The sequence below is a fragment of the Enhydra lutris genome, unplaced genomic scaffold (genome assembly GCF_002288905.1).
Source record: "Enhydra lutris kenyoni isolate GAN:26980312 unplaced genomic scaffold, ASM228890v2 scaffoldscaffold50, whole genome shotgun sequence".
Classification (NCBI taxonomy): Eukaryota; Metazoa; Chordata; class Mammalia; order Carnivora; family Mustelidae; genus Enhydra; species Enhydra lutris.
The window spans coordinates 16,383,279-16,408,565 of NW_019154134.1; the positions used below are offsets into that span (position 1 = coordinate 16,383,279).

Below are 25,287 nucleotides of genomic sequence, written 5' to 3' on the forward strand. Positions count from 1 at the left end.
GTCCGATGCGGGACTCGATCCCAGGACCCTGAGATCATGACCTGAGCTGAAGGCAGCGGCTTAACCCACTGAGCCACCCAGGCGCCCTCTTTCAACCAATATTAACATGGTGCCTTTTATGTAGAGTGATGGACAAATGGAACAGACTAGTGTGTAATTTCATGCAACTTAGGATCTGGTGGAAGAAGGACAATAAACTGGGGGCGTCTGGGTGGCTCAGTGGGTTAAAGCCTCTGCCTTCGGCTCAGGTCATGATCTCAGGGTCCTGGGATGGAGCCCTGCATCGGGCTCTCTGCTCAGGAGGGAGCCTGCTTCCTCCTCTCTCTCTCCCTGCCTCTCTGCCTACTTGTGATCTATTTCTGTCAAATAAATAAAATATTTTTTTAAAAAAAGGACAATAAATTGATATAAAAGATCTAACATGGGGTGATAGATATTAGGAGGGAAAGTAAAGAAGGGAATGAAGTGGTAGGCATGCTGTTTTACACAAGGCTCACAAGGCTGTGGGAGAGAGCCCCCTGGAAGAGTAATGTTTGAATAGGGACCAGAAAGATAGAGAGGGGCTGATGGGAGAGTGGATCGTGGGAGCTAATACCTCGAGTGAGTTCCTGACAGAGGCTGTGGTCAAGGTAATTGTGCTGGGTGACAAGATGCCCAGGGCACCAGAGGTCTAGCAACACACCAAGGTAGATTGACTGGAGTCATAGTAGCTGGGATCAGAGACTTGTGGGTAGAGGTGGTAGGACCTGTAGGGCATTGCCATGATTCTGGGTTTTGTTCTGGGTGAAGGGAAGCTGTGGGGGATTCCAGCAGAGGTTGTGCACCATCTGGCTTGTGCTTTAGAAGGGTCCCTGACTGCTGTGCTTAGGCAGGTACGGCAACAGAGAGATCTGGACAGCAGGTGTAAGAGCAGTAACAGTAGAAATGGGGAAGTGATTGGATTCTGGATATATGTATTTTGGAGGTTGACTGAGAGCATTTGCTGACTGAATATGGGTGAAAACAGAAGTTCCGAATAAACTGTAAGGTTTGTGACTTGAGTAGCTAGAGAAAGGAGTTGCAGCTGACTGAAAATGGAAAAATACCTTTATGTTTACACAATCATTGCAATTATTTAGAAGCTATAGGACTCATGGGCTCATGCATGGAAGTGTCTAGAAGGGGAGTTCTGGGAAAATGGTCAGTTCAAAAGGTGCAAGTTGAATATTAATTGAAAGTTAGGATGTGCCCTTTTAGAAAGAGATGTTACTATTCTTGGGGAATATAGCCATGGAAGAACAGCCCCGCGGTTCACGTTTGGAGATAGTGGGGGTGGGGTAAGCGGAGACATCCCAGTAAGCTGGCGACTGCTCAGTGATGTGCCTTTACCTGTGCTTTTTGCCGTGGATGAAGCCAGTGTGTTCGTGGTGGGTTCTTGCTTTCCTCAGCACAATCATTGTAAAACATCCCACAGAGGATGGATGTGATAAATAAAGAAAACACAGATGTGGAATTCTGGTGACTAGCTTTTTTGTAGGACTGAGAATTTTGGAAACGTTGGCCCCAATACCTTAGACTTGAAGCAGTTGTATAATAGTGTCTGTACGCCTCTTGTTCTCTAAGATGCTTCCATGTTTGGTGTGTTAAACTGCTCCAGCAGTGGCAGCTGTTTCCACATAATTGGTGGTATGCTTGCTCCCTGTTGGTCTGACATCAAAATTTTGTGGCTCTTGGAACTACAGGAGGTTAAGAAAACTGACCTAGGAAACTGGGAGCAAATGGAGTCCACCACAAATTGGTATTTGCTGTTGGTGAATGAAGTGAGGATGCATTTCTGGAAAATGTGTGTTGATCAGGGCCACTCTGTGGCTGGCAGCGGGTGAGGTAAGCATGTGACAAGGCAGTAGGGCTGGCCCTCTAGCAGTCCATGATCTGCTTAGTGAGGAAAATTTGAAGTGTGTGAAGCAGGTGTGCCAAGTTCAGGCTTAGATGCCCTTACACATCACTGGAAGTTTCAGGACAAGCTTTGTCATTGGTTGAACTACTTGTAGTATGAAGACCTGGGGAGTTTGGAAAAGTTAGCAAACATTAAACTGGAATCATTTAAAGGGCAGCGTCCAAAGTGATAGGTTTGATGTCTACCATAAGCTCTAGGGTGTGCTGAAATGTTTGTAAATGGAGCATGAGTGTTTGAATCAGGACAAAAAATGAAAAATAAATTGCAGGGCTGCAGTGGACCATTTTGAGAAGCTTTGACTAATTGTAGAAAGAAAAGTAGAGGCACTGACAACCCAGCAAATTTGGAAAAATGATCTATTTAGAGAGAGCCCTGTTGGGACTGTGATTTGATGTGAAGAAGGAAATGGGATCCTGGAACATGGCCCTATGCTTACAGGTTTTTCTCCTTATGTTTTGTTTGAAACATTTACAGCCTCACAGTTCACTGACTCCATTTTCCCAGATTTAAAATAATACTCTCCCCTCTTGGGGTTATGATTCTGATTAAAAATGACTTACGGACTAAGAGCTTGTGCCTCTATATGTGATGAAACGGATTTTCTTTTTTTGTTCTCTTACACTTTATCCTTGATTTCCTTCTTCCTTGGCATTCATTTTGTCTTGGAGGGCTTTGTTGGAAATAGGTAAGGAAATCACATCATTCTTATTTAGGAATTATCTTTCCTCTGCTTATTTTTCCACCCTCTGTTAATTGGTGATATAACAATCCTCCCCAGAGAGAGTAATTGTAATTCTGCAAGCTGAAAAATTTAACTTCAGGTGAAAAATAAGTAGCAGAAATTGATGAACCTTAAACAATAAATATTTGTATTTGATGCAGATGCCACTAGTAATTAGGAGGAGATCACTAAGCGGAATGGAGTTGAAGTCACTCAGATACTCTGAGGGGTTCTTGGCGCATTTAGAGGACCCAGTAGCCAGCTAATAGGGAGTGTTTTGCTGAATGTCTGTGGCACATTGCCACCTTGTGGATGCAATTTTTCCTTTTAATGCAAAAGAGCAAATTTCTACCAGTATGTCTATATGATATCATCTTATTTTACCCTTTCCCTACTATTTATAATTTAAGTTGATAACAAAAGATTTGAGACATCTTAAAAGGTTACATATAATACAGGGTAGGAGAATTGAAGACAATGTCCTTGTTCTTAGCAGAGGCATGCTGAAATTTTGAGGGGGGAAGATTCATAATGTCTGCAAGGAACTCTCTAATGTCTTGGGGTGGTGGAAAGAGAGCAAAAACGGTATGGCAAAAGGTTAACTTTTCACCAGGGGTCATGGGTGCCCTTAACTCATTGTACTGCCCTTAAAACTTTTTTTGTCATTACAAATTTTGTTGTGAAATTTTTCAAATTAGAAAAAAAAAAATTGGAAAGAGGGGTGCCTGGCTGCCTCATTCGGTAGAGCACATGACTCTTGGTGTCAGGGCTGTGAATTTGAGCCCCACGTTGGGTATGGACCCTACTTTAAAATAAAAAATATTTTAAAAATTGGCAGGGAAAATGAAAACAAAACAAAACACGAAACCCAAAACCAACTGGGGTAAGGGCTTAAAATGGAGCCAAGAAGAAAGCAAAATAACCTCTACATTGTGTAATGATCGGACTACGCTTGGACCACTGATTCATTTTCCAGTAGCTGATGGGTCACTGACCAGGGTTCCCTTGCTCCAATTTGGTGTCCATAAGGTTTAAGGCCAAGGTGTCTAAAATTAGATACAATTCCTTCTTGGAGGTCCTCCTAAGTAGGACACGGTTGTAATGAACAGCGGACTCAACAGATAGCTTCCAAGAGTGCAATCTGGAATCCCTTTTCCCTACTGATCTGGCTTGGATACACTGCAAAGTTTTTGGGGACCTCTCACAAGAATACGGACAATGAAATACAGTAAATAACTGATGGGCAATGGAGTTGGGGTTGTACTTACTGACAAGTGCCTGAAATCCAGCTGTTCCGGGTCACTAATGAATGCAGTGAGCTTGGGGGAGAGCTGACATCTTGTAATAGCTGAGCCAGTGAGGTCTGTTCCACATCAGTGAGCTTGGGAGGAGTTATCCACAGGCAGGGTTAAATTTCTTTTTGTGCGGTGGTTTTGAATATGCTTCAGTACAAAGACAAGTGAATGATTTTGCCCCTAAATTTCATTTTCCTATAAAATATATCCTTGATAGTCTTAATCTGAAAAAATGCTGACAGGTATAACCAGATATCCTTCTCTCTGCCCAGGAAGACAAAACAAAACATGTCTCGAAGCATCCTTAGAAATGCCCACATTTGAGCAATGCTACTGAAGTCTTGTCTGGATTTAAATTTCTACAAGATGTTTTTTTCTGTGGCATGTGGAATTTCCATGAATACCTTTTGTAATTCTCTCTTGTTCTTAATAACTGTCTGGAGATAGATACAGGCATGTGAACGTTTTTGTCCTTAATAACCATCTAAACCCATATATATGTGTCTATACTTCGAAGATAAACATTTTAGAAAATATGGCCCTATTCAAATATGAAAGGTTTTTTTAGAAAAGGAGGACAGATCTTGAAATAAGGGATTCTTTTGTAGAAAGCTGTTGCTTGAAGTGGTTTTAGTTTCTCTGATTCTTAGGACAGGTTTTCTTTTTTAAAAAGCGATCAAGTGATAGAGGGATGTATTGATTTGCATTCAGGGCCGTGGTGCTTAGAAATTGCCCTTCCCTGCATATATTTGTGAGCTCCAGAAGATTGTGGATTTTCTTTTGTGAACAACTAAAGCAGTTATCTATTGATTCTCTATAAAATAATATTATTCATTTTTTAGAGCGATCATTGCCCATGGAAATACATATATTTGACCCAGTGACTCGGGACACATGTGCAAAAATAGCTTTATCAGACATTTCATGAAATGGTACCTTTCCTTCCTTCATTAGACTCTAGCAACTTCTACTGTATTAAAAAAAATTACTGCTTAGATCTGCTAAACTTGATTTCGTGACCCACTAGTTTGTTGTGACCCACAGCTTAAAAATCGTTGCTATTGAGATTTTGCAGTAAGCCAGAATGTTTTTCAGATGCAGGACCCAACAGTGAAACCCTGAATTGCCTAAAGTAACCAGATGGGCAGCAGCCTTGGGTGGGAGGGATTTCGAGAAGGCTAAGAAAAGAGGAGCCTGGGACCAATTGGTGTTGCATGCTGGGTGTCTTGAGAGTGTCCTTAGTGAGTGACGCCCCTTCTTTCTCTCTGCAGCTTGACCACATACTCTCCCCGCCACCCATGCCGTTTCGGAAATGCAGCAACCCAGATGTGACTTCTGGCCCTGCAAAGTCATTGAAGTTTAAAAGACAGCTCAGTGAGGATGGTCGAGAGCTGCGGCGGGGCAGCCTGGGAGGGGCTCTGACAGGTGAGTCCTGAGGCACGGACGTGGCAGAGGAGGACCCACCAGCAGGGGCTGACAGGTGCCCGGTCCCATGTGTGAAAACCCACCCGCCCCTCTACACACTGTTTGGTAAAAGCTGATCCAATCCAGACAGCAGTAGAATTGAGGATTTTACAAATGAAGTTTCTTATTGAAATAAAATTCACATACAATAAAATGGACTCATTTTAAGTGTCCATGTGTATGGATTTTGACAAACATATGCTGTCACATAGCCACCCCCACAGTCCAGATACAGAACGGATCCTTGGCCCCAACTGCGTCCTTCTCACCCCCAATCTTCCTTTCTTGGCCCCAGGCAACCAGAGATCTGCTTTTGATCACTGCAGCTTAGCTTCGTCTTAAAAATTTAACATGAGGGCGCCTGGGTGGCTCAGTGGGTTAAGCCGCTGCCTTCGGCTCAGGTCATGATCTCAGGGTCCTGGGATCGAGTCCCGCATCAGGCTCTCTGCTCAGCAGGGAGCCTGCTTCCCTCTCTCTCTCTCTCTCTCTCTGCCTGCCTCTCTGTCTACTTGTGATCTCTCTCTGTCAAATAAATAAATAAAAAATCTTAAAAAAAAAAAAAAGAAAAAATTAACATGAATGGAGTCAAACAGTACATGTTCTTTGTGTCTGGCGTCTCTCACTCAGTATGTTTTTAAGATTCATCTATGTTGGTGCATGTATCTGTAGTGTATATTGAACTTCATAAGAAACTGCCAAACTGTTTCCAAAATTGTACTGTCTTTACATTCCCACCAGCAACAGATGAGCGATCTAATTGCTCTGCGTCGTTGCCAACTTGTGGTATTGCCAACCTTTTTAATTTTAGCCATTTTAATGGGTAGACAGTCCTGTCACGCTATGGATTTAATTTGTATTTTCTTGACGACTAAATGATGTTGAACGTCTTTTCATGTGCCTGTTAGACGTTCACTTATCTTCTATGAAGCATCTCTTCAAATCTTTCATCCTTTTTTTCCTTTCATGCTCTTTTTCGTCATGTTGTAAAAATTAAACTTTTTCAGATACAGAGAACTCACAAATCACTTGTATTGACTTGAAAGATAGCCAACTTAAGATAATTTTTAAGCATTTTTAATAACTCACCGTATAAATTTTCATGTTATTAGACTTTAAATCACTGAAGGTTAAATTTCTATTTCATTTTGAGTGCTTTTTCCTCTAAATATAAATAACCTTGCAGAAAATGCTTTTTAAACCCCAAAGCAAAGTTTTCTCAGTATGTGATGGTCTTCTCTGCCTGTTCTTCAGTGGTCTGTAAATAAGTTCAGTTATTTACATTTTTTTGGAGAATTATGGATTTTGACTTTCTGGAGATGAAAATTCTGGGAACAAAAATGATTCTGGGGGCACCTGGGTGGCTCAGTGGGTTAAGCCGCTGCCTTCGGCTCGGGTCATGGTCTCAGAGTCCTGGGATCGAGCCCCGTATCGGGCTTTCTGCTCAGCAGGGAGCCTGCTTCCTCCTCACTCTCTGCCTGCCTCTCCGCCTGCTTGTGATCTCTCCCTGTCAAATAAATAAATAAAATCTTTAAAAAAAAAATGATTCTGACATTAGACTCAGTAGAATCTAGAACATTTGACCCATTGTGGCATACTGCTGGAATGCAGGGTGAAACTGACCTCAGACCAAACGGAAGAAATTCATCAAAAAAACCCCTGCTCTACTTCACTAAGTTTAAGTAAATGTTCATGCCTGAGTTTTACTGATGTTCTTTTAATGCTTGTTAGGGAATTTTTCTTTGCTTTCCATTTATAGATTCAGACTATTTGCTTCTTTTCAGGGAGTTGCTAAAAATTAGGTAGACCCACCTTTATTTTGTAGGTGGGGGGGACTAAATGTTAACAGTTAAAATACTCATCCCTTTGCTTACTAATTTCACTTAGGAAATTTACTTACTTTGGTTAAACTATTTTTGACCAAAAGTAGGTCAGTAATGATTCTCTCCAATTTTTGCTGAAGGAGTTGACTTAAAACTTTAAAACAATGCAGGGGTCTAGGTGTTGATGCAGATATATGACCTGAATCATGAAATTTGGCTTACAGCTTTAAAAAAATTCTATAATTGATTCCCATTTCATAATTTCAATAGCCCTGGCATTTCTACTCTTTAAAAATTTAGTATGCTCTACAGTTATTTTAGATAATTAACTTTCAAAAATGTTTATTAGTCCTTAGAGAGAGAGCTTTTTTAAAAGTCTCATGAGCATCAGTCTGGTTTTAAAAACAGTTGCTTGTAAGTTTTATTGGAATATGAAGAAAACATTCTAATTGGTCCTCTAAATAGCTTAGCTGAGGATTTAATGAAAAAATTTATGCAAAGCACTTAGCCACTGATGGGTGGCTATTAGTATTACGTGCAGCATAAATTGAATTGCAGTTGATGGAGAACTTGGGCTTCTGAACATCAGTTTGGATCCCTTGTCCACTTTGTTTCTACTTTGTGTCAGGCAGTATTCTGGTGTCCAGTTGGAGCAGAAAGAGAATCTCATTTCTGATCTTTAAGAAACATAGTTTCCACTAGTTGTAGGCAACTATGAATAATCACATGTGATCTTACTTTGGAACATACTTGTTGCTAAACTTAATTAAGTCAAACTGGTTTTGCCATCAGAAGTCTGCCCTGATAGATTTTGTATGTAAAGACCAGCCATCTTCCTCTTGCTTAGCCTTGTTTTAATCTAAAAGTCTTTTCTTTGGCAATTTTCTTCTGCTTTCTTTGAAACAAATTTTTTTTTTTGTGAAGGTCTGTGGCTGGAAACTTTTGTAACCCAATTATCCTTGATAGGTTTCATTAAACCCAGCTCTCTGGGAGGAAGATGTGTGATGTTTTCATTGTGTTATCACTAATAATAGTGACAGCTAACTTTAAGAGCTTATGATGTGGCATGGACTGTTTGCAGGGAATTACATTTATTGACTGACTTAGTTCTTAAACATATTTATGTATTTGTGAGGGAGGCAGTCTTATCCCCATTTTCCAGATGAAAACACTGAGGAACAGATAGTTTGAATGAATGGCACAAGATCGAGGTGTTCACAGACAGCAAGCCAAGACTTGAATCTGAGTTTTAACATTGTCAGAGGCTCACAATATGTTTTTGTATGAAACCCCATTGTTGAATGGTGTCAAGGCATTGCTTGCTTCATAGGGCTTGCTGTAAATGTGATTAAATAATTGTGTGTTTAACAAGGAGGAGGAAAACAATTCCTATCTGCTAAGGAGTTTTCTCATACTGGGATGGTGGTTGACTGGGTTCCTTGTTAATGGGCACATGAAGGATGCTATCGCCTTTTTTCACACCCTGCAACTCAACACACAAGACATTTTTTGCCACTGAGGTTTGTTTTGTGTGTATGTGTGTGGGGGGCAATACTTGGTTTATCAGTTGGTGACAATAATATTGTATAAATACAAAATTTCATTGGCAGACTAGTGTTTCTTTCTCACTCACATGGCTGCAGGTCAGCTGGGTTTTGGATAATTTAGTCTGACCTCTGCTGGGCTTGGGTCTAGGGTGCTCTTTGGGTCCAGATTTGCTCTGTGTCTCTCTGCTTTCCTGGACCAGCAGCTACCCCAAGGCATCATGTTCTGGTAAAAGACAGGAGCATGAGACTGCATGTTTGCCAGCTCAGTTACATTTCAAGCCTCTTGGGCATTACGTCTGCTAATTTTCTATCAGCCAGAGCAAGTCACATTGTTAAGCCCAGAGTCAAGGGGCAGAAACATGCTCTACCCATGTGATACCTTGGCAAAGGTGCAGGTGTATAACCCTACTGCAGGGGAGCAAAGAATTGGACCAATGATTCCATTTGTCATAATTGGCCTCTTTAGTTTAAACAGTTCTTTACAATAAGAATATTTGTATGTGACTATTTTTTTTTTTAAAGATTTTATTTATTTATTTGACAGACAGAGATCACAAGTAGGCAGAGAGGCAGGCAGAGAGAGAGGAGAAAGCAGGCTCCCCACCGAGCAGGGAGCCCGATGCGGGGCTTGATCCCAGGACCCTGGGACCATGACCCGAGTTGAAGGCAGAGGCTTTAACCCACTGAGCCACCCAGGCGCCCCTGTATGTGACTATTTTTTAATTATAACAGTGATATATCTGTTTAAGGTAGACAAATTAGAAAACAAAGGGGAAGGAAAAAGTCTGAGAAGCCCTTACCTCCCCCATGCACTGATAGCCATAGCTGAACTTTTTGGTGTTTTCTTCCCTAACTAAATTTGGGATTACTTAAAGGTAATAAATTAAAGGGGGAAAATATCAGTATCTTTTTCATAGGCCTACCATTTAAGCAAAAAACCCAGAGCTTACTATGTGCAACCCTGCCTGAAGGAAAAACAAAAATAAATAAAAAATCCTTTTTTTTTTTGGAGGCAAATGGTATTTTCTCTCTTCGTGGCCTGCAACTTGCTAAATAGGCACCCAGAATCATCCTGTAAACACTGACTGAGCTTTGGAGCCCCCTAATGAGTAAGAGGAGCATTATTCTAATCATTGTACAGACCCCTAAGTCAAGTCAGAAATATGTGGTAAGGTGCCTGACAGTTCACCATAAGGAAGCTGAACAGTGAAGGAGAGATCATCTTCCTGAGAGAAGGATCTTGCGTCCTGGCTTCTTAACAGGCAAAGGAATCCCCTGAATACTGGTCCTGAATCTCACAACTGGGATGTATGTTGGAGCCCTAATAGTCAGAAAAAGTGTGATCCTTTTCCTACTGAAGAAAGTCGTGTTTTTCAAAACATCATGGCTTGTTTGGAATGTAAAACAAAGAAGAATCTGTATGTGTTTGTAAGTTGAATCCAATAGTAATAAACCAACTTTGTAGATAGCATGAACTAGAATTTCTAACACAGTTAGGATCCAGTCTTCTGTCCTGGGGTGGGTGGTGGGGAGGGGAGGGAATATAGAAACATTTTTCTTTCTTGGACTATGGTAATTGGTTTGGAATGACATCTGAAAAAATTTTAAAACCATTTCAGAGGGGATTTTACCTCAAGAGGGAAAGGGAAAAACAAACAGCACAATCCTAGAAAACATTTTTTTTTCTCTAAAATTAACCTGGAGGCCTTTGTGTTTCAGTGTTGCATAGAGCTTCATGGGTTTCTCATCCTAGATGCCTCCTTAGCTTGGTGGGCGAGACAAAGAATTGAGATTAAAGTGAATTTACATAAAATAAGACTTTTTTCTGGATAGCCTTGATATTTAGTAAATATCAAGGGGGGACTAGAGATGTGGGTGGGAGCTGGAAAGGTATGAGGGTTCAGAGGAGACCTCTTAATGTGGGTCCATGTGAGCATGTTTGTCAGGTGTTGGTGTGCTACCGAAGAAAGAGATGATAGCCAAAGGGAAGTGCTTTGAGAGGAATCCAGCAACGTATCTGCAGCACATGTTGGCTTTTTTATAGGCAAAGGGACACTTCCTCCCTTGAAACAGGAGGAAGGAGGAGCAAAAGGATGCAAAAGTTGGTAGTCTAGGTACAGCTATATCATGGAATACTATTCAGCAATAAAAAGGAATGAACTGTTGATGGGGATGACAGCTTGGTAAATCTCCAGGGAATTAGACTGCATAAAAAAGCATGCTGTTTAATTCCATTTGTGTATGTCATTCTTGAAATGACACAGTTGTAGAAGTTGAGAACTGGTGAGTGGTTGCCAGGGCTTAAGGAGGGGGAGGTGGAGGGAAGTAAGTGTGACTATAAACGGGCGACATGAAGGATCCTCTGGTGTTGGACATGTTCTAGATCTTGACTGTGTTGGTGTCATTCTACTGATGATTATAGTACCCTGTAGTCTTACAGGGTGTTACCAGTGAGGAAGACTGAGTAGAATGTATCTGGAATCTCTGTGTATTGTTTCTTCCTACTTCATGTGAATCTACATGTATCTTGAGAGTAAGAAGTTCTGTGTTTAGATGTCTCCTTTCCATATCACTGTTTTCAATTAATTTGCTTAATAAAAAGTAGGTAGTTTAATAGATTTGGTGGCTTCACCTTTGTCAATGTGTTAGGAGACCCCGGGTAGTGGTCAGGAGGGTCATATGGGCATAGAGTAGGGAAGAAAGTCATAGGGTCTTGGAGAACAGGAGGAGAGCTATGAATGTAATAGAATTGCTTGGAAGCATTGACAACTGATTTAAGGTCTGAGGTCATGAATCAAAAGTGAAGGCTATCTGCATGTTTGAGGAAAAGGTTAAGACACTATGGAAATGGGTGTACCGAGAATAGTATTTCCACAGAACAAAGCAGAGAGGCCTGGTTGAGGGTTGTTTAAGACAGTGGTGGGGGAGAGTGGAGCCAAGATGTATAAGAATGAGTGAACTTCTGGTGTGTTTAGTGGAATTGCTCAGAGGTGGAGTCAAAGAGAGCTTAAAAGGAGGACTGTAAGTGGGGACCTGGGCGTGTGGTTGTGTTGGGGACTAAGCATGGGGTGGGCTGAGTTGGACTTAACCAGGCCCTGGAGGATGAATGAAATGTTAATATTTTGAAATCTGGCAAAATTTCAATCTCTTAAGGGCAAAGACATTTACAGTCGATGTAAATGATGCTCTCTTGTGATGCTTTCAGTTTGGGTTTTTGGCTCTTGGCCACCAGGGAGAAAACCCCAGATCCACAGATAATTCTTACTTAAGGTTGCATTGGTTTAAAAGCCTCTGTTTGTTTTGCTATTTGTCAATGTTTGAAAAATCTTTATTTTTAAAAAATGTTTATTTCTGTTTGTTTTGCTATTTGTTAATGTTTTAAAAAATCTCCAGGCTGAAGGTATATAACTGGGAGCAGGCATTGTTTTAGGTTGGTTTACTGTTTTGTTTTAGAACTTGTAAAATTGTTAGTTCATCAACAGTAGTTAATGAAACTGGAGGAAGTCTACCCATTCTTCTGGGTTGCTAGGCTATTAAGAGGCAACTCCTTTAGCATCTTCTTCCTGGTTGAGAGTGCTGGCTTTTAAGTAGCCTTTAAAACCACCGCTGTCTTCACCACTCCCATGTCCATTTATATCTGGATATTTTGTTGGTATCCAGGCGCTCTAATTAGAAGATGATTCTCGTGGTGTATTTTTGTTGTATGATTTCTCCTTGTTAGAGTAGGAAAACCTCCAGAGACTTCTACTTAATGGGGCCTGCTGCTGTTGGCCAGTTCCCTTGGCAGATGCTGCCTCCCAGTGGCCCTCTGTCAGGGAGCCTTCTGCTGTGGCTCAGGAGTCATGGCTTCCCCCTAACAGGGTGATCATCAGGTGGTTCCCCGGCCCCCGGTCACCTGCTGCTTAGGAACCACCATGTGGCCACCTTATTCAGAACCAGGTTGCAGAGACCTACTTGAAACTCTAATAGTTCTTTCGGGTCTTTGGTACCATGGAAGCCTTCCCAAGAGGTGATGATGTCAGGCATGTTGGGAGAATTAATTACGGGATGAGTCTACATGAGGGCTTGAAGAATCCTGACGTGGTTTTCTGATACTGAGAGTCAGATGAGAGGTGAGGCTGTTAGCTTTGAAGGGGTGTGAGTTCCAGAGAGTGCTGGGAACCATGCTATGTCAGCAGAGCTGGCTCATCAGAAAGCCATTTGATGGGTTTCGTATCAGATTGAGTTCGAAGGACTTAAAAAATTAGTTCTGAGTAGTAATTAAGATGTTGATAGAAGACTCCATTTCGGGGCACCTGGGTGGCTCAGTGGGTTAAGCCTCTGCCTTCGGCTCAGGTCTCTTGGGATCAAGTCCCACATCGGGCTCTCTGCTCAGCAGGGAGCCTGCTTCCCCCTCTCTCTCTGCATGCCTCTCTGCCTACTTGTGATCTCTCTGTCTGTCAAATAAATAAATAAAATCTTTAAAAAAAAAAAAAGAAGACTCCATTTCTCTTAAGCTTTTTGAGGTGCCTTCTACAGAGCAAAAATAACGTGGGCTTTAAATCATTGTTGACTTAGAATTTGAAGGTTTCTAGGGTAGGAAAATCAGCTGAATACTAGGACTGAACCATTCTCACTTGCAAAGTAAGTTCACCTGCTCCACCCTTTCCTGGGTGTGGTGGGTGTGGCAGATCAAATGTTGTACCTGAACGTCTTTGAAGTACACCAAGGAAGAGTGTCTTTCGAAGTTTTTGCTGGTATTATTTTAAAAGTTGTGTGTGTCTAAATAGATAAAGAGGCTCTCTGTATCAAGCTAATGAAGAAACTTTACAGAAAAAAATGAAAGGTAGATGAACATCAAGATCCACAAAGCACTAGACTTCCTCCTTCCCCCTTCCTCCTTTCTTGCTCTCTTAATATCTCCCCCATATTTCTTGTGTTCTAGTGTGGTTCTATAAATAATGGACTTTGGTTCTTCTTGGGAGAAATCTGAATTTATTGAATACATATATCAAAGATTCAAGTAGTTTGTTCTTCAAATTTGCTTTAGAATAGAAAGTTGATTTTTTGGGGGGGTGTTGGGGGCATTTTTATCAAGGAGTTGATTTTTTGAATGGACGCAATCATGTTCTTTTTCGTTTTCTCTCCACTGGTTTTGTATTTGTGTACATCCCTGAAATTCTGTTTTGTTCCGATAGGGTAGACTGAGGCCTGCATGGCTGGACATGGTTTTCTTATCCTTTATGAGTTGTCTACTTTCAGGTTCTGAAAAGTGTGCAGCCTCCAAGCTTATCCTCTTAGTTCCTTATATGCATCATCTATAAAAGATGAAATGGTTTTAAGTCCCTGTGACACTTCACCATATATGTGAGGAAGCCACAAAAGTTGAATTGGTTATACTATGGTTAAGAATATGAAATACAAATTGAAGTAATAGAAAACCAGTGTTGCCTGTTAAATCCCACACAGAGCCCTCCTGGAATTACTAGGGAGGGGGCAAGAAGGTTGGGGAAGGCCAGGGAGATTTCTTGCCACCCTGGAGCTCCTGCATGCAGCTGGGTGTGGGTCAGTGGCTCTCCTGGGGACGTTTTCTTAACTTACACAGTGAAACCATACTGCATCTGTACAGAGGTGCATGCAGGGTGCTCACTGCTCGTGTGCTGGAACCCTCTGGATAACACTTGGTAGTTGGGTGTGATGCAGTAACGATTAGGGGAGACGTGTGTCAGGAAGAGAATGGGATACGTGGGTTACACTGAATAGGGTTTAAAGATGGAACGCAAGTGAGTTGGCTGGGTGGAGTTAGCATCTTGATATGCTGTATACTGCTGTTACAGGATGTGATAGGAATCATGAAATGGGGGTCAGAGGCCCAGATTCTAGTCAGATGGACAGCTCTACGTGAGGCCTGTCTTGGTTTCTGGTTCTTAATTTAATCATCTGTAAAATGAGTGGATTGGATCAGACAGTCTCCAGGTCCCTTTGAGTTTGAGTAGTAAATAATTTTAGCTACCAAGGTGGGGGGCAGGAGGACGTCTTTGCAGAGACTAGTTTCCCTTCCTTTTCTCCCTTCTCACATAAATACTTGCTCCATTATTGAGCACGGAAGCCCACTGTCTTCTCTAGAGGAGCGTTCCAATGATGTCCTGTCATCGGCTGCTGAAACCTGTCCGTCTCTGTTCAAAACTCGTTTTCAGTGGCGAATCAGAGATTAAGAATGTAGACCTTTTTCTTAACTTCCTGGGTGGAAGTGGAAAACGAAGCTGACAACGCTGCCGTGGAAAGAGTAGGCAAAGAAAGGCAAATGCCACCAACCGGGAAGTTTAAAGATTTATAAAAATTAGTGTTTCTGCTATATTAATGACTCTGGTGGTGGCAGCCTGCATTTGTCATTGTCATGTTCCATTGTCATTCAAGTACTTAATCAACGCATATTGTCAGAGCCACATTTATTTTCCCGAGTCTGCCTAGCCAGATCATTTCTCCTTTCTCTGACTGTGTCAGGTGCACTGCCTCACACCAGCGCCAGAAGGGAGAGCTGGAGGGTCAGTCTCTGCTTTGCTTTTAACCCATTGCTGACTTGTTCACTGCTGCAGGTGAAACTTTTAACAAGAAAGTGCAGCATTATGGAAATGTCTGGTTCCCTTTTTTCTGAACAAGAACACAGGTAGAATCATTCCCACCTTAAATGATGAACCCCGAACCAGATTAGGCTTGAAGGATCTTGCATAAGGTGACAGAGTTCCCAGCATTCAAGTCCCTGTGAAATGTATGTATGTAAAATAACGGACCTTAACGCAGTGTGTGTTGACATGTACGCATGTGTGCATGGCTGTGTGCCCTCTATCGTTACTCAGTGTCCCATAATTAGGATGTACCTCTAGTTTTGCCTTTTTTCACTATAGCGGACAGGAACAATTATGTTTGTCAATCAGTGGCCTTTTCTTTACAAACTTTGAGGCAAATTTCTCTGGGCTCAGAATAAGGAAAATGAGTTAAATTAGTCTGATAAATTTGAATTCTTTCTTCGGCTAAGTAGTGAGAGTTGGGTCACCCACTGTGTTTGCTTTGGTTTCCAGGAATGTCAGTGCTAAAGCATTTCTTTGTTCTGCTGTGCTCCATTACACTAGGTTTTGGCGGCAGCAGCATATATAAATAATTTATAAAAAAAGGGAAAATGATATGTCCCAAATACATATATAGACTCACAGCAATAAGGGGTGCCTGGGTGCTCAGTTGTTAAGCATCTGCCTTCAGCTCAGGTCATGATCCAAGGGTCTTGGGATTGAGCCCGGTGTCTGGCTCCCTGCTCAGCAGGGTGTCTGCTTCTCCCTCTGCCTCTCCCCGTGCTTGTGCTCTCTCTCAAATAAATAAATGGAATCTTAAAGAAACAAAAACAAAAACAAAAAACCTCACAGCAATGAGATGTCTACTTAGGTGTACAAAACAGGGAAGTGAAGCTCACCGTCTTCTGCAACATTCAAATCCCATTCCAAACACCTCTTCATATCACTTGCTGATTCTTCAGCAGCCCTACTTGAGCTGCCTCCTTCCCCCTCCATTGCTTACATTGCCTTCTTCTTAGAGGAGTGGCCACTTTACATTTTCTATTTTGGTATACCTATCATCCCTTTTACTAGCTGATAAATTCCTCCAGGAACTTTTCCTTGTATCCTCAAAGCCAAGTTTCCTGCAGTGCACATATTAAGTGCTCAGTAAATAGAATTTCCAGATAAAAATGCATGACACCCAATTAATCATACCAGATAAACCATTAATAACATATTCAGTATACTTAGTCCAATATAAAATTTGGGGCATATGTATTCAGATTTATCTGAATTCAAATGTATTTAGGCATCATATATTTTTATTTGCAACGTCTTTCAGTAGAGCCTGGACTGGTTTTGTACCTAGGCCTTCTCAGACCTATTGTCTCATAGGGACATGCATGGTGAGAAAGGCAAGAGTTTTTAGAGGCCTTGCACATAGATATTAGTACAATATCCTTTTCTTATGGTTTCTTTGACCCTCAGAGACAGGCCTGTCTTTGTGGACAACCAAGCAGATCTGGTACATGATACCCTCTTTGATATATGCAAGGCTGTATACAACCTTGTTGCCATCCTTTCAACAGTCATAGTCCTCTCTTGTGGATTCATGTCATGGGAGATGAAGTGCATTTAATAGAACTGTTAGAAGAAAATGATCAGAATGTCAGTCTTGAGAGATAGTTATTTGGAGGGTGACTGGAACAACCAAATGGCTACCTTCCTCTACCTCAGCAACGAGCACACTGATTTCCCTGTAATCATGGCTGAATTCTTTAAAAAAGGAATGCTGACTAGTCTAGTGATACTGTTACTTCAAAACATGAAGAACTGACCCTGGAGTTCAAGGCTGCTTAATGCCCTCTAAGCTTTCAGAAGAACTCAGTGACTAAGGAATAGACCAGAAATGAGGGGGTGAATTCCAACCCTATACCTCTCATTAATTTCTAAGCAGTGCTAAGGCAATCAGGAGGATGAGCCTGGCTTTAATTTTTCTCTTCTTAAAAACAAGGGCAGTCGGGGCGCGTTGGTGGCTCAGTGGGCTAAAGCCTCTGCCTTTGGTTCAGGTCATGAACCAAAGGTCCTGGGATCGAGGTCCTGGGATCGAGCCCTGCATCAGGCTCTCTGCTCCGCGGGGAGCCTGCTTCCCCATCTCTTTCTCTCTGCCTGCCTCTCTGCCTACTTGTGATCTCTGTCTGTCAAATAAATAAAATATTAAAAAAAAAAAAACAAAAAAACAAGGGCAGTGTTGTGTTAGGTTTTGGAAAGCACTTAGTGATTTGCTGGAGATTAATTCGGGGTATCGAATGTAATTTGGATAACATTATTCCTTAGATTTTGTTGCTTTTAAACCAGGTAGGAGGGACATTAACTTTACTACTAAGGAAGGAGAGGAGGCTATGCACTCCCTGGTGGAGGTCTCTGTCCCTGGAAATGGGGTCTTTAACAAACTACCTTTCAGAATCCCTTGGGGAGGTCTACTAGATGGTATGTTTTGAAGAATCATTTCACACGTTGTATTCTAGATTTTTTTGCTTACTCATTAACCAGCATCAACAAACATCTCTGAAGACAAAAATACTAGTTTCTTCAGAAAGTGTAGACATGGTTATTGAGGAGGAAGAATTTGAAATCTGTTTGGAATAAATGTCAGCTTGGAACTAAACTGTTCCAAATAAATATATGTGGAAGTACATTGTTAGGTGACTTAGGCTGTGTATATAAAAGTTTTCTTAGGTAAACAGAACTTATTGGGAAATTCAGACTTGTCTGGAGATTTCTGCTTGGATTGTGACATAGAGTTTGTTTTATCCCCTTGTGGCTGCCTTTGTTCTTCTTGTTTCTCTTGTAAAGCTCTTGATGGCTAGCTCCTCCTTGGCCTCTGTCATAAGTGTTTAGATGTAGGGCAGTTGTCAGAAATGTTTAGCATCCCAGGGCTGCCAGGGACATTTGGGTGTGTCAATTTAAGCTTCCTACTGCGCAAACGAATGTAATTGTGTAGGATTCATACTTTCTCCTAAAGCAAGATGGTAAGTACTAATTGTCTAATGTTTTCAGTTTACTTTGAAAGGATACAGTGTTTCATGGAGGTGTTGGACTTCTTTGGAGATGAGTTTTAGAAGTGAAAGTCAAAGCCAAGAAAGGTGACCAGTAAGGCTGCTGAGTCTTTGCCATTATTGTTACAGAGCTAATGATTGAACCAAATTTGAGTATTTTTCTAGGCAATGTGGAACCACACGGTAATGGAAAAATATGAACCCTGGTAGAAATACAAATGAGAGATGGAGTAGAGAATTACTATACACAGACATTAAGTTTGTGATCATGTAAAAATTTGGTAGCTTTGTTATCTGGGATGTGACATAAGGCTGCAAACATATATGAGGTTCAGTCCCAGGTGACAGAGTTTACACTGGAGAGAGCATGGTGTGGTGTGTATTACAATAAGTGGGACTCTGTGCATGGAGCCACATAGGAACAAGTGGTATGATGGGGAAGATGAGGGCTAGCAGTGTCTTGGGATATGCGTTCAATGCCCATGATGGCAAGTTGGGTAAAGCATCCTGGAGGGGGACCTAAACCACCACTGAGCACAAATTGTGTGTTTCACACTGTGCTGGGGACTTGACACTTGTTACTTACCGTCATCCTCACTAGAGATTGGAAAAGAGAGCTCAGAGAGGAACAATTATGTATCCAGGGTTCTCTAGCTAATAAATGGGGAAACCAGGATGCAGACCTGTGTGTGACTGGTTTCTCCCTCTAGGCTCTTGAGTTCATTTGATGAAGGAATGAGAACCAGTTCTTCCTGAAGTGCCCTGTGCTGGAGAGAATTTGATCCTCTCTGAGGACGATGCTGAAGAGGAATTCCCTGGTGGGAAAAGGAGTTCTGCACTGGAAAGAAGATGGGTTAAGTCATTGTTTATCCCCGGACTCCTCTTTGCCAGATGGTCTGAGAGGCTCTCTGTTCACGTTCTTGATTAGTCCCCACAGTCACAGTCTGGGCTTGCTCCATCATCTCCATTCTCTAGAACATGTGCTGGAAACTGGGGTGTAGGAGAGTAAGCAGTCAGACCAAGGCCACGCAGCTACCACATGGTCATAGGCAGTGAATCTTGGCTTTCAGCCTCGTGACTGGGGCTAAATGGTGATGGACTTGAATTCAACACTTTGAAGAGTTTAAACATGGAACCTATTTCCAGGACCCAGAGGAGGGCAGTGAACATGTTTAGATGGAAAGATATTTTGGGAAGAATTAGACATATTACTGGATTGGGAAGTCAGAGTGTGACAGAGGAGGTGGGGATGACTCCTACTCATTTGGTTGGTGTTTTGAAGCATACAAGATTCTGGTCCTCCTGGGGATTTTAGGAAGGTCTGGAGGCAGATGGGGAAGGGGAAGGAGCAAGAGGAAGGGAGAACGGCAAGCTTGACAAGTAGTTTAACAGCTGCTCCACATATCCGCAAAATGACTCTGAGAAAAAATGGTTCTATTTATTTGCCGTTTCCTTCCATATATCTTCCCAACAGCATTCATCAATATCTGTCATTTCCCAGGGGGTTAGGCATGTCTAGCAATTCATTCTGCTGAATTATATTTCAATACGTGGATGGAGGGAGGCCAGATTGCAGATGTTAACTCTGACCTATGCCCAGCGTTGCCTAGACACGGCCACCACCGTGCTCCTGGGTACCCTCACACAGACAGCCATTCCAAGCCATACCACTTGGTGTCGGATTCTTGTGACCACGTTCTCATTAGAGTAGGCTCTGTTTAATACTTGTTTAAAAATCAATTTTAAGTTGTCCCATTAGCCTTTGGTCTATACCTTTGGTCTATACAGCTAGCGATTAGGGCAAAAGCATCGTGTTATTTTTTTTATAAGAATTTTAAATTCAGATAGTGATCATCTGAATGGAGACATTTTGGGGATGGAGGTGCTGCAGGGATTTGCTCGCTAGGGCTGGGTCTCACTGCAGAGCAGGAGAATTTGCTGGGTATTGTGAGTACTTGTAATAATAGAAACACTGCAGTTTACCAAGCTCTGTTTCCTGTATTCATTTGATCCTGGTATCTTCCCATATTAGAGTTTGAGAGTGGTCATCTTGGTGGATGAGAAGAAATACTGCCTTCTAAAGAGAAACCCGAGGGAAAACAAAAGAAAGGAAAAAGAACAAATATATTGCTAAGTATGGATTCAGGTTGAACCATTTAAAAATGTACAGTGTGTTGGCATTTTCCCCATTTTATCATAAAATGCCAAGGGCAACATGGTGGCTGTCTGTGATTGAGGGTGAAGACAGTACCTTTTTTTTTTTTTTTTTAAAGATTTTATTTAGTCATTTGACAGAGAGAGATCACAAGTAGGCAGAGAGGCAGGCAGAGAGAGAGAGAGGAAGGGAAGCAGGCACCCTGCTGAGCAGAGAGCCCAATGCGGGGCTCGATCCCAGGACCCTGAGACCATGACCCGAGCTGAAGGCAGAGGCTTAACCCACTGAGCCACCCAGGCGCCCTAAGAGAGTACCTTTGAATCATGTTACTGTATTGCCCACAACTGAAGTTACTTTGGATTTGAAACTTCAGCTGTAGTTGATGGTGGCAGTGGCAGCCAGAGATGGTTTGTCCAAAGGCTTTGGCTTCTCTAATGTAGACATGAGTATGCTGGTACTCGTCCACAGTCCCTGGTGCTCTCACGGTGCGAAACTGGCCTTTTGCGGCTTCCTGAAACCTGCGTCATGTACCCAGTCTGGGCTCAGTGCACTCTTACTTTCTGCTGCCTGCTCTGCGTGCTGCAAGCTTTCTTCTAAAGTGTCCTGTAAACTTTCTCACGAGGCCCTCATAGTTCATATCGTAGCCTTGCCATCCTTTGTAAAATACAGAACGCTGATGATAGTATTCTACATAGTGCGGCAGGGCATCTCCGTCGCATTTGAGTCATGCAGCAGAACTGAGGTTTGGAGACAGCTGCATCGTGATGTTAGTTGGGTTCAGACCTTGCTGTCCAGATGGCATCCCATGCTTTGACGACCAGCCTCTCAGAAGGATGCACACTCTCTTCATTCAGCGTTCAGTTCCCCTGTCAGTTAGAGATCCCTGTTTAGGAGCCAATGATGTCTTTAAGGCTTAGGATCAAGGCTATACTTTGGACTTGCCTTGTGCAAGTAAAAACACCCCCCTCCCTTTTTTTCTCCTTTTAAGGCAAGACTAGCAGCTCAGTATAGGAGTCAGTGAACTTCGCTCTCTGGTCACAGGTCTGTTGGTTTCTCAAATTATATTTATTTGTGCCATTAAGAAGAATGATTTAGCAGCATTGCCCATGCTGTCTAGGTATAGTTATTCTTTTGCAGTGGGACAAGAAATTGGAAGTCAGTCACCCATGTGAGAGGGAAGATGGAAGGAACCATGTCTCTGTGTTGTAGTAGTAGCTGAAGATGAATAAAGGGAAACTCTAACTGCTGGGAGGATGACAGTCACTATGATGAGGAAACCAGTGTTTGGGAGTGAGCAGTGGAGCAGAGAAGAACATCTTGAGGATGATGGAATAGACTTGAGGACAGCGGCTGCTGACTCATGCGTTCTCCCCGGCATCAGCCAATGACTTCTCCTGGCCTTTAACCTTTCTTCATTTCTAAATCCAGGAGCGCTCTGGGAAAAACTCAGTTCCTCTGATTCGTAAATGATTCCAAGGTCTCAAGTTATTTATGTGTAATTTGCAAGAGCATGTGCTGCTGTAGTTTAATGTAGATGCCTCCTAGACAGTATAAGAGACTTATTTTTTTCTCAGGAAGGTGCATAGTTTTAGCTAAGCAAGTGAAGGTGTTTGTGTGTGTGTGTGTGTGTGTGTGTGTGTGTGTGTATGCATGCACGTGCTTGCGTGTGTGTGTGTGTATTTTAAGATATACATAACAAAATTCACCATTTTAGCCATTTTTAAGTGCCCAAGTCAGCAGCATTAAGTACATTGACAACGTCGTGCGACTGTCCCCGCCGTCTCTAGAACTTCGTCATCTTCCCAAACTGAAACCCTGTACCCAGTAAACAGTAGGTCTCCTCCCCTCTCTCCCCAGCCCCCAGTATCCATGATTATACTTTCTGTCTCAGTGAAATTGGCCATTCCAGGAACCTCTTGTAAATGGGGTCATACAATATTTGTCCTTCTGTGTCTGCCTTATTTTATTAAGCATGTCTTGGAGGTTCACCGGTGTTGTGGCGTGTGTCAGAATTTCATTCCTTTTTAAGGCTGAACAGTACTCCTTTGTATGTATATACAGCATCTCTCAGTCGACTCCTCTCTCAGTGGAGGTTTGGTTTGCTTCCACCCTCTGGCTCTTGTGGGTAATACCACTGTGAACTTGGTGCCCACATACCTGTTCAGGTCCCTGCTTTTAATTCTTCTCTCTGTATACCCAGAGGTGGGATTGAGCCCCGCCTCACCGCAACCATGGAGAGCAACACAGCCGCTCCCTCAACTTCCTTTTGTTCCTGGTTGGTGCCTTAGACGGGTAAACAAACTTTTTAGAGTTTTATGTGTAACCGAGTGCCTGAAGCCCTATCCGAAGACAGCTTTGTTAGTAGTTACTAGGTCTTATTTTCCCTTGGATGGCTTGTTTGTAGTCCACGAGAACTCACCCAAAGTGTAAGACTGTGGATTGACTGCTAAATCTGTGTTGCCCTTCAGGTGATAAGGAACTTTTTTACTGGAAGCTTTTAAATCTAGTCAGGTACCATTATTCCCCGATGATAAAGTAGTTCTCCAGAGGCTGTATTTAATTCTTTATATAGCGATTCTGCTAAAATTATTGCTGACCTGGTATTTTGCTACTTCAGAGGGATACTTCATGCTTTGGGGGTCTTTGAAAGCATGTATTTCATTTTTGAAAGCATGCATTTATGCGGTCTTCTTGTTTCTGGGGATACAGGGTAGAAACAAAGGAAAACGCACCCCATTAAAGAGACCATATGTAGCCTTTATAGAACCAAGGTGAAGTCTGGGTCTAGGCTCAGTAATCTACTTATTTTACTATATAATCTTTAAAGGCTGCATATCTTCCACTCTGTTAAGTAGAGGCCCCGTGACCAAAACAGTAACAATAACCAATATAAAAAGCTCATTCAAGCAACTCCTACCTCCATAATGGAAGCCTGACAAGTTCTTACGTCAATCTGGCCAACTGATTTCAGCTTTGATATGGACCTCTATTTATTGCCTCTCAATTTCTAGTTATGTCAGTAGGATATATGTAATAAATGCTGTAATAAACATATCAGAATTTTATAAATGTGTTTCCAGAGAGCACAGAGCTGACCACAGTTCGAGCTGTAACAGCAAGCTCAATTTGATATTAAAATAAAGCAGCCAGATTGGTAGGCAAGCTCACCTCTTGTACAAGAAATTAAGAATGGTATTATCCATTAATTTCCACCCTGTGCAGCTGAATAATGCAGTTGACAGATGCTAATTTTCTTAAATTGTAAGCAGCAAATGATGCATGAATACAACCGCAACACACTTTTTAGAGGCTCTTGGTAGTCATCAGAAAGCAAATTTATATAAAGTCCGATGAAGTCACTACCAAGTATGGCGCGATGTTAGTGCCTTCTAATGACTGCCTTAAATCCATCTGTTGTTCTCTTTTCCCTATTAACACTAATGGGGGTCTAGGCAGGAATAAAAACCTCCCATGTGTTGTGCTAACAGACCATTCATTTGTAACATTCATGTGATTCCTCAGGATAAGACTCATGCAAGAATAATGACATCTAAAATCTAACCAGTGATAGGATAATAAATATTTCATTGTGTGTGTGTGTTTCCTAATTTAATTATTTTTCCAGTGGCTTCACGGAAGTCTATTTCTTGCTCCCCTTATCATATACAGTGTCATGGAAAGCTTTTTGTGTTTCTTATTTTTTAAGTTGTTGTTACTGAATGTCCACGGAATGATGTTTTTTCTTTTTAGATTTTAGGAACACCCCGTAAGTTTACCCCTGTTGCCCAGCTGAGGAAACAGACTTGGGGAAGTTCGTGAATAAGTGATGTAATCGCTGCTGGGTTGGGGGTCAGAGTTGGCACTCAGCAGTTAGGTGGTATCAATCGTAACATGACTGGCAACTTTCGCTGTTTTATATCCTGTTGGGTTTGAAGACTGTATGAGGTAAATATATGGACTAAGTTGAAAAACTTAGTTCAAACTGAATTCCAGAACTGATCAATTATTGAACATCAAAATGTCTCCTTTGGGTTGGGGTCTGGTGACAAAATAAAAGAGTGGAAGCCTGACGGAGAGTCTGTCCTTGACCAAAGTCTCGCCAGGTTCCTCTGAGCCTCCTTCTCAACCAGGCCTCAGACTTGGTCAGTAAAGTCACAAACACACACTAGCATAGGTTCTAACAGCTCAAGGCAACCTTCTTAGCATGACCCTCGTTCTCTTAAAGCGCCTGCTTGAGAAAACTCGGGGCTGTCAAAATTTTTTTCTGTTGGGGTGAACAGATCAGGTCTCTTTCTCCCAGCCTCTGTGGGAGGGTAGAGTCTGAATTTGGTAATTGTCAGCTGGCAGACAGAGCTGGCCTGGTCGCAGTTACACTGCAGGACCTTGTGTCGTTTTTCACTCCCCTGACTCGACTGAGCCCCCACTGGCTCCCTGCCCTACTTTCTTTTTCTCTTATGAAAACACTCAGTGATTGTGTACAAATTGAAGGTGAGTTCAATTCACACTGGAGTCCTTTCTTCCTTTTGCAGTCATTACTACTGATTAATATCTGTCCTTACCACTTTAGTTTTGCACTTGGTTTTCCTTTGGTAATGCACATGTCAGGCCTTGTTGCCAAGATGAGACTTAGACATGGTACAGTAGCACATAAAATGTACGGTGGTGGTCAGCAATGACTTTGGAGGAGAGGACACATAGGGGTCCTGTTAGCCATGGTCTTTGCTTGCTTTCGAGTGCCCTGTGAGAGCTAATGAAACTGTATG

The 25,287-nt window shown here is 42.1% G+C and overlaps 1 protein-coding gene across 2 annotated transcripts in view; it reads left to right on the forward strand.

The window, feature by feature from the left end:
* Positions 1-25,287, forward strand: part of LOC111156870 (microtubule associated serine/threonine kinase family member 4) — a 555,459-nt gene that overhangs the window by 140,985 nt on the left and 389,187 nt on the right. For both annotated transcript variants that reach the window (XM_022517982.1, XM_022517984.1), the window contains exon 2: positions 5,224-5,377. In XM_022517982.1, the coding sequence (XP_022373690.1) occupies positions 5,224-5,377 (154 nt within the window). The remainder of the gene's footprint in view (positions 1-5,223; positions 5,378-25,287) is intronic.